A 10,013-nucleotide genomic window follows, 5' to 3' on the forward strand; every position below is an offset into this window, starting at 1 on the left:
TCACCTACTACCATACGGTTTTCACCTCTGAGGAGCGCACCTATATCAGGGTGATATCCTGCCGGGCAGCAGGTGACAGGGGGTATGTATATGTTAAATATTTCGAGCTCGACATCGCCTGACCGGATAGCGATGCCCTGACATCTAGGGTGGTATCCCTGCGGTCGATGTCTGCTTCGATAAGACGATACTGCACGGTGTGGTGCGTGATGAACGCTAAGCCACCACCATTATCTCGCTCGCGATCTCGACGGTGCACGTTGTACCCGGCGCAATTCAACAAAGTTGAATTGCTGTGCAACTTCGTCTCTTGGACCGCAGCTATTAATATACCATGCCGACACATGAAGACGGTTATCTCCTCAATCTTGCTCTGTAGCCCGTTACAGTTGAATTGAAGGAGCTTCATGTGGTTCGGGAGACGTGTCGTGATGTGGGGTGTGAGTGAGGTGTATGTTCTTGCCGCCGTTGGCTGTGTGTGCTGCTGAGGTGATTGCCGCCCTGTGGTGGTGGTGGGGGGCGTCGCAATTGGAGACTGCGACCGAGCAGCGCAACACGGGCCCTCGAAGTTCCCCGTCCAATCTCGCGTGGTACGCAGACCTGAGCATGCCCTAAACTGGCACCAGCCAAGGCAGGTGTTGCACTTGACTGATGTCACATTACGGAATATCCTGGTCTGACATACAGTGCAGATTGTAGGGGGAACCAGGAGTTGTTGGCGGCGGCGTGTGGGTGGTGGTGCGGTTGTGTGTGTTATGCGGTCTGTAGTGGCTGTGGTACGGTCTGTGGTGTTATTTTGCTGTTGTGTTGTGGTGACTGTGTGTGGCTGCTGTGTGAGTGTGTGGTGACTGTGTGTGGCTGCTGTGTGAGTGTGTGGGGCTGCACGGGCGGACTATGGTTTGCCGTGGAGGCAGCTCTATTTGAGCAACAGGGGGCCACGTACGACGTGGCCCACTGTCTGTGTTTCCGTAGTCCCGAGCAGACCCTGAGGTGACTCCACCCCTCGCAGGCATTACACTTGACTGAGGTGGAGTTGTGGTGTAATCGTCTTCGGCATACACAGCAGGTGTATGTTTCTGGCCCAGGGTTTGACTCGATGCCAGCCCTGAGTAGGAGAATGCGTAGTGAATGTAGCCCTATGGACGGACAACTTCTAAGATACTTCGCCGACCTAAACGGGGTTAGATCGCCGAAACAACAGCCCTTGGTCGGGTGAAACCCAAGTCATTCCGGTACGTAGAACCGGTTGTCGTGGGAATGTAATGTTTTTATCATGATTGTTGCTTTCAACTAAAAGTTGCCTGAAAAATCGACTCATGCAAATTCCCTATTACAGATTGTTTGCGAATAGAAACTTATTTAAAGCACACCTTGAACTTAATGTATTTAACATTAGTTTAAATTTTTAAATTTGGTAGCACTTAGTGTTAGTGGTGTAGTCTGTAAGAATATTTTGTATTCCAAGACTGAAATAAATAAATAAAAATATTTAGTAAAAAAACGATGTGCATTCATTTGTTTATGAGGAAAAAATGATATATTAACGAAAAGTAATTGATGCAGTGTTTATATAAAAAATGTGTGAATGAGGAAATTTTAACAAATAACTTTAAAACTGTAATCATTGCTACACAAAATGTTAAAAGATATCGGTCATTGAGCACTTCCTCAACACTCCCTGCGAATTTCGTTAACAAATTCCCTTTACTTTGCCTGAAATAGGAAATGGTGCATTATTGGAAATCTCAGCCTTTAGTTTTACTAAATATTAAGTTATCTACATTTTTTAATAAATTTGACATTGTAGAAAAATATTACTGAAAAAAATTTTGGTAGTTTTGGTTGATTTTGGTAAGAAAAAAATGTGTATGTAGCAATACTGTATGCAAGGAACAAAAATAAACTCAACAAGGGTGTTTTATCCGATGAGTCGTTACTCATGTTATACGATTAAATATTTCGGTGTGTATCTCAGTTTTCCTCTCTACATTTTAACACCCTGCTTTCTAACCGGTCACACCCTTGAGGACAAAGTAAAGTTAATGTACACTTCAAAAATTTAACGACATTATACACAAGTTAGGAAACTCAAACTATTTGGGTTTAAAAACTTACCTCAAATCCCTTGGATTGAGCCCAGATGTTGCCATCATGTCCAGCAATACAAGCCTTTGTTACACAGTGCGAGGCCAGTAGTTGGTTGTCCACATAATCTTGCCAGCTCATTTTAGTATTTTTGTTGTTTACTGTAGTGGTATCTATTTTATTTTCAACAAAAGGTCGTTTGCGTCACTTTCTCGCAAAAAATAAACTAGCACGGTACCAATTTAATTCTTCTGTTGCGATACTCAACGTTAGCCTTACCTGTAATTATTAATATCTGCTAGTATCAATAAATTTTTGATCTACATATATAAAACAAAAAATAAATAATATTCACGTACGCGCATACATATATATTTATTCTTGTCCATAAAAGGGATTATTTTTATATAAATGCTACTGAGGTGTACATAGAGTATGAATCACAAAACACAAAGTGCTCTATTTATAAAAGCTTTGTCGGTTATTGAATATCTTTATTTTTATTAATATCCGTTTTCTTTTCATGCACGATATTGATACCATGGTATAATTATTTCATTAATTTGAGTAAATATAATTATATGAAACATCTCGGAACAACCTGTCGGCCAAATATCGAGCCTCCAATTTCCTGCTGAACTCCAGCCTTTTCAGGCTCAAACAAATGTAACCTTCAGGCGAGTGAATACTAACAAAATTGAATGAAAATTTTCAATTTGGTGATGGTGCCATCGTTGTGGACAAACGAAAACCCACGACCGAAGTGTCATCGTATCGTTTCACTCAACTCAATTCATTCCACGAATGGAACAGAGTGAGCAGAAAGGAAATTAACTCATCTGGTGAGTCAGCACAGCGCTAATTTTCTTTCTCAAGTTTCGCAGCACCCTAGATATTCTGGACTAAATTGAGCAAATTTAGTTCGTGTATTCAAATTTTTTTTCGGTAAATTATACAATTTCTTTATATTTGATAGTCGCTGAAAACTACCATAAATGGCTTTATTCGTAGCAAATAAAGAACCTAGATTTTAAAAGCTTATGAAGTGAATTTTTAATACATATTTTCGATTTATAAAGCATATGTGTATGTAGGTTCTTTACTTTTCATGAATTAAGGGTGTAAATGTTTCAACAGCACTTATTCTGCAGCTTCATTTGAAGTCTTCATATATATGTACATACATACATATACATACACACACACATATATATATATATATATATATATATATATAACTAGAAACTAATGTACCGCATTTGACTTTATCCCTAATCACATTGAACTCAACAAATAACCTCAAAACTAGGGACATCGCAAAAGGTAAACTGCTATTTACTCATTTATTTTATTTACCAAATATGTTAAACAAAGATCACGAAGAAAATATTCCAAACCCGCTCCAACTAGTACGATTGCAAATGATTTCTAATCTGACGCATGCCTTCGGGTTTCTTTTGACGTCGGCAAGGAATATTCGGCAAATGGTGCTGCCATATCGTAGTGTATTCCACTTTAGTTTTCGTGTAACCGGCCGGCCACACGTGGAGTATAGTCAAGATAGATAAATGCAAGACTGCGCATTCTCGACGGAGACGCCATTTCTAGAAATAGAAGAGAAGTAAACAAAGCCGAATATTAGGACAAAAGAAATCAGAAAGGGATTTTGTGGGTTTATTCAAAAAGTGAAATGAATATATCTTATTAGTATTTGCAATCGGGGAATAGTATACAAAATTTTCCATCACTGGGTAAAATATAAATATTCCTTACCGCAGAACTCCACAGGCAAACATCGATGGCCTACCAACTGTCATTTTGACGAGCAATGTGATTGCAAGTTTTTGTGTGTGGGCACTTTGATGTCTTGAAATAAGCATTTGCCGCATGACGCCACCAGACAACATTCTCTCAATTTCGGTGTTTAAAAACATTTAAATCTTTAAAAAACTTGCTGAATAATTTCCTAAAACGTAATCATAAATAATCCAATAAGGAACAGACTTTTATTTTGATTTAATATAAAAATTTCATCGATGTTACCATCAGCACGCTTTCTTTCAAATGAAAATATGGCTGTCAAACTATCGAATTGCCTGCAATAGATGTCAAGCAATAAGCGCTGACATATATTGCAGCACATGAGAAATAGGCGGTCTCCATTGGAAATATATTTTGGGACATAGTTTTCACGACATCAGTGTTTTCCTGTGGAGACAGGGCCTTATTGAACGGTATCTTTACAGTCCGTTTTATAAAGTGCACATTTAAAGCCCTATTCGCGTGTGGTCACACTCGTCAATTGTTATTATCGTGTCATCACCTGTTGTCATAGGTATGCACATTCGATAATGACAAGCGAAAAGCTCGTTTTATTTGCCAACTGCGACGAAAGTTTCTCTATAGTGAAACAGCTGTTCCTTGTTTACATTTTAATTGTTCTTTTTGACCGCCACTGCAACAGACGGGATTTCTTTTAAATAAAATACACCGCAGAAATGGATTACGAAATGCCGGAAAAGTGAGTAATTTTATAATAGGAAAATTTATTTAATTTTATTATGAATTCGTGTAATAACAGGTGAAAATATGAATGCACCACACAACAGCAGCTGCAGTTTTGTGAAGACCACCCCGAATTGCAAACGTCCAAAAAAACTGCTGTCTCGGAGTTTTCTCAAAAGTCTTCTTCTCTGTATAATTTCATCTTGCTCGACAATACTAGCTGCGTACAATAGTTATTTCCTCCATGAATATGCAAATAATAACTTTTTAACACACGTATTTAGGCAAATAAAATGGTTTCACAGTTTTCATTTAGTAAAATTTTTCAACTTTTTTCTGCAAAATTAATAAAACTGAAAGCATTAACATATGTTTTAGCGTTGTCATGTACGCAATAGGTCATCACAAATATAATAGCAATTGTCACCGTTGGAGTTTTCAAATTGCCCTCTGCATACCTAAACGTGACAATTGATTATAAACATGACAATAGTTATAGCGGCGAGTTATGTCAGTGCACGCGAATAGGGCTGTTATTCATTGTTCCGCTGTGTCGGGAGCGCGCTCTACAATTGGCAGTGATTCACAATGCAGGGAACAAAGGTGACGCGTCCGACACACCGCTATTTCGTCGATTTTTACAATTCTGACCTGAAAGGAAACGATGCCTCAGAAACTTTAACTGCACTGAAATTCACTATACTTCCACAAAAATAACCCTTTTTCAAACTTTTCATGTTGACAGCCCTATTCCCACATTATTGACAAAATTCATCGTACTACGCCTAAAACACAATTAAACATTTCCCTTTTTTATACCGACACATGAAGCGTTTTGATCCAGTTTGCAGTGATTCAAAACTTATGCGTAAACCAAATTTCAATACGATCAGAAATTCAAAAGTGTATTGACTCGAATTTGCTTTCAAATCCGGTTTTTCTTCTTCAAATCGGTTTGAAAACACGTATAAGCACATCATTCATTTGACTCGAAGCGAAAATAAGTTTTTTTTTATACCGTCCGTTTTGAATTATAATTATTATTTTAATAAATTTGAATTATTGCTCCCTTCCATTTCGGTGAACCGTGCAAATTTATTATTAAAGAAATTTCGAATTAAAGCAGCAATTTTGTTACTTTTGAATACAGTTTCAGCGAGTGCGCTATAAAGACACAGGTATAAACTTCTGAAGGAAATATAGAAATTTAGAAAATAGGCTCTTCTAATATTTTCTTTTAACATCCAATTCGGCTTTGTTTACTTTTTTTGTACAGAATTGTTATCCGCGCAGGACGATGCTCAGAGCTCCGACCATATGGAGCCAGGTGGAAATAATAGTTAACTTGCTAATTTCGCTAAAACTTGACATGTGCTCTAATTTTGCTGAGAAATAGGATATTATGAAATTTGGCAAAGGTGAGGTAATTGCCATCCCCTCTACTCTTGTGGGCAGAAACATTCAGCCTTATTCTGTATCTCGAACGTTAGGCCGCACGAACGATTCGTCTGTAGGCGATATCGTCACGGATTGCAAGTTTGTAACTCTGTCGTTCGTCTTCGTCTTGCCTTTACGTCGATTACGTTGCTATCGTCTCGGTTACGTTGAATGATGTTGCCGGATGTAATTTTGATGTACTTTCAAAGATTTTTTCTTAGATTTCTAATATTTTCAGCTTATTTCAATGCTTTTTATTTTAAATGGGCAACATCGGAATTGTTTACATTTTGGTTTTGCTTAAAAGTGTTTTGGTTGTGTTGCGGAAAGAATATAAGGAAAATCTATTTTAAAAAATGTATGCTGCTATAGCGCTAATGGACGCCGAGGAATCTGAAGAAAGGGAAAGGCGGATACAGAGGAGGAGATTGCGAGACCACACCAATGTAATGGAACTACCTGAGACTGAGTAAGTTCAAGATTAGCCAATAATTTTTGTATGCTACAATGTATTCTTTTTTAGATTTGTTGCAAATTTCCGAATCAACAAGGAAATATTCCAGTACATTTTAAATGAATTACAAGAGCATATGGCTCCATCACATAGAAGCACCCACCTATCGCACCAGCTGAAACTCGCGACTTTTTTAAGATTTCTGGCCACCGGCAGTTACCAAAAATCTGTTGGTAACAAAAATATTTCGTCGATGGGGCAGTCAACTGCAGCCAAAGTGATTAAGGAGTGCCTAAATATTTTTGAGGACCACTTTTGCCAGAAATGGGTGAATTTTAGGAGAAACAACGATGAGGAAAATGCTGTTAAAGAATATTTCTTTGAGAAATACGGAATACCTGGGGTCATTGGTTGTGTTGATGGAACACACGTTCGTATTAAGGCGCCAGGAAGTGACAACCACCATCTATACCTCAACCGCAAGGGTTTTTACAGTGTTAATGTAATGGCGGTAGGTTAATGATATACTATCTTTACAAGTATACATATACACAACATGGTCATTACATTTGTTGACGCTAGGCATCCAGGGGCGAATCATGACTCATTTGTTTGGAATGTGAGTGTCGCAGAGCAGGAGCTAAAATCTGATTATAACAATGGGAAAACCAACACATGGCTACTTGGTAAGTTTTAAAACTTAAAAAGGTAAATTCTGGTTACCCCTTGCAGCCATACTTGATGACGCCATTCAGAAGCGCAGCCGATGGAATTCAAAGAAATTACAACACAAAGCACTCGAAAGCTCGTAATGTAATTGAGAGATGTTTCGGTGTTTTGAAAAACCGATTTCGATGTATAATTGGCTCGAGAGGACTACATTATTCACCGGAAAAAGTAACACAAATTGTAAATGTGTGCTGTGCTATTCATAACGTTTGTATATTTTTCAAACATCAAATTCCATTGGAGATCCCAGATATGGAGAATCTTGTTAGTTACGAAGAAGAACTTGAAAACAGTAACATTTCGAATACAGCTGCCCTTATTAGAATGAGAATAGCAGAGAGTTTGTTATAAACGCAGTTTTATTATAAAGTATGTGTGTCTAGATTTCAGGTACACTAGCAAAATTCATTTATGTCTTAAAACTAATAAAATATTTATATACAAATTCAACAAAATATATTTTCAGTCTTAAATCTTAAATCTACATAAATACTAAAAAAATGCAACAAAATATTAATTCACTTAAATTTAAAAAATTTTTACACAAAAAAAAAAATATCTTTTCAGTCTTAAATCTTAAATCTACATAAATACTAAAAAAATGCAACAAAATATTAATTCACACTTAAATATAAAAAATATTTACACAAAAAAACAAAGTATCTTTTCAGTCTTAAACCTACATAAATACTAAAAAAATGCAACAAAACATTAATTCACATTTAAATCTAAAAAATATTTACACAAAAAAAAGACAAAATATCACTTCAATACAATCACTATGCAAATTAGTTGTGGAAGTATTCCAAAAATTTTTCAAAAGTTGCAGATTGGCGTTCCACTGCAGCAGTTAATTTATTTGTGGCTTCCACCTGCAGCATTGATGCCTCTGCCATTTTTTTTGCAGCCTCAGCCTGCACTTTAGCGGCTTCGGCTTGGATTTTGGCAGATTCAGCCAGTGTCTCTTGGAAGGTGCGCTTCCTATTTGTGGAACGTAACGTGTGCGTTGGTGTAGGGCGGGTTGTCTGTATAGTGGGAGTCACTACTCCCACTGGTGGTGGTTGGTTGTGCCTTATAGGGGACTGAAGGGTTGTTGGTTGCCTTCGTTCATCTAGTGTCGGCGATTCTGGCACAAGTAAAGGAGGCATTTCCTCAATCGACGAATGTCTGGATGCGTTTGAAGTCGCCGTCGAAGGAATGCCGAAAACTCTGCCGCTCGGTGCCGCTGACCTTGAAATAAAAACAAGGCTGTCTATGGTCTGCTCCATTTCGGAAAGCGGAGAGTGGCGGAATGGGCCCCCACCGGTAGCAGTAAGGCTCCGTGTATTTTCGGCAATCTTCTTTTTTGTCCGGCTTTTCAAGTCAGCCCATATCTTGAAAAAAAAATAGAATTCAATGTCAGTAAAATGGAAATAGTGTGAAAACATTTATCTACGACATACAATGTATGTACATATGCTTAGTTTCTTCCATTCGACGGCCGTTCTTGTAGGTTAAGAAGAAGAATTAATTTTCCTCATAATTTCCTCCCACCGCTCCTCTACCCTTCCTCGATCAGAACCAAACACTGCAACACCTCTGGCCAGGTCAGGATTTCTCTCCATTTCTTTAACTAATACCTCAAATTGTGTGGTTGTAGTTTTTTTCAACGCTGCAAGCATAAATATTAATATATTTTCTTAAATCAAGTTATATTTTTTTATCTTCTTACTTTTTCTGGCAGAACCCTCCATCTTAACAATCACTAATAACCTTTCGTCTGTTTTCAACGATTGTCGTCTCACTTTCGTCTCCTATTCGCGTTAAAAAATTCCAAACTAGACGAACAACTACGTAACGATCAGCTGTTTTCGTGCTGCCAGACGATTTCGACTTACATACTACCAACGCACGAACGAAACGTCTGGCAGACGAAACGAACGTTCGCTTCGAGATACATAATAAGGCTGATTAACTCGTATCCGATTTCGATAACATTTACTTTTAAACCTCTATTTTATTAGAAAACACTAATTATAAAATATAGATAAGATTGGAGCACTATAACAGCTACAACAAGTTAAAAATGTGGGACCAATCATTAAATGTGATGGAATTTTGGATAATTTTTGTTTTCTGGTTTCCACTCTCAGAAAAGGAAAGATTATACTTAAAAATTGCATTGGTGTTAATATTTACTTTTCTCCAATATTTGGTGTGATTTTTCATTGTTCGAAAAATTTCTTTTCTCTTAATTCTTTTCTTTTAATTGAAAAATTAAGCATATCACAAATTACATATTTTTGCAAAGTGGCGCGAAGAGAGATGATAAGCTCAAAAACTACATGAAATTCTCTAAACAATGTGTCTAATTTCAAGACCGGTACTCACACTTATTTTTAACTAGCAGACCCGGCGAACTTCGTCTCGCCCAAAATTTTTATTTTTTTATTGAAGCTTTTTGGTCCAACATTTTCACCAACAATTCACGTTTACGATTTTCAGGCACATTCATCTGCTAAGATTATGGTTTGTGGGTAGTTTGCCGCTTTTAATAACCTAAAGAACAAAAAAAATAAATAAATAAGTGTTATATCCGTGAAGAAGTTCTTGAAATTCTCCAACTGTGCAGCATTTGATAGAACGGTTATTCGCGCAACGAAATAAATTTGAAGAATATAGTGAATCTGTCCTAGAAGCTCTACAGTATAGTTGGTGGCAATTTTAAAATGGGTGCGAATCATTGTTCTACAGAAATGCAATATACATACATATACTTGTGGCAACCACCAAAAAACAGCTGACAGCTGCTTGCTGAATTAGT

General features: G+C 37.4%; 2 protein-coding genes across 6 annotated transcripts in view; one reads left to right on the top strand and one right to left on the bottom strand.

Annotated features, from left to right (window-relative positions):
- LOC118734981 (profilin) overlaps positions 1 to 3,546 on the bottom strand; it is a gene marked incomplete at its 3' end in the record, with an annotated part of 99,653 nt that extends 96,107 nt beyond the window's left edge. The window contains 2 exon segments of one of the 5 annotated variants that reach the window (XM_036464574.1): positions 2,116 to 2,364; positions 3,442 to 3,546. In XM_036464574.1, the coding sequence (XP_036320467.1) occupies positions 2,116 to 2,226 (111 nt within the window). 5 annotated transcript variants of the gene reach the window in all.
- A 2,514-nt stretch (positions 3,547 to 6,060) lies between these two features.
- LOC118734980 (putative nuclease HARBI1) lies at positions 6,061 to 7,640 on the top strand. The gene is made up of 3 exons (XM_036464573.1): positions 6,061 to 6,496; positions 6,551 to 6,992; positions 7,064 to 7,640. Exons 1-3 carry the CDS (start codon positions 6,384 to 6,386, stop codon positions 7,082 to 7,084), a joined length of 576 nt encoding a protein of 191 aa, XP_036320466.1. The 5' UTR covers positions 6,061 to 6,383; the 3' UTR covers positions 7,085 to 7,640.
- The last annotated feature ends 2,373 nt before the right edge of the window (positions 7,641 to 10,013 follow it).

Source organism: Rhagoletis pomonella, unplaced genomic scaffold (genome assembly GCF_013731165.1).
Source record: "Rhagoletis pomonella isolate Grant_MI unplaced genomic scaffold, Rhpom_1.0 Rhpom_scaffold_00003, whole genome shotgun sequence".
Lineage (NCBI taxonomy): Eukaryota > Metazoa > Arthropoda > Insecta > Diptera > Tephritidae > Rhagoletis > Rhagoletis pomonella.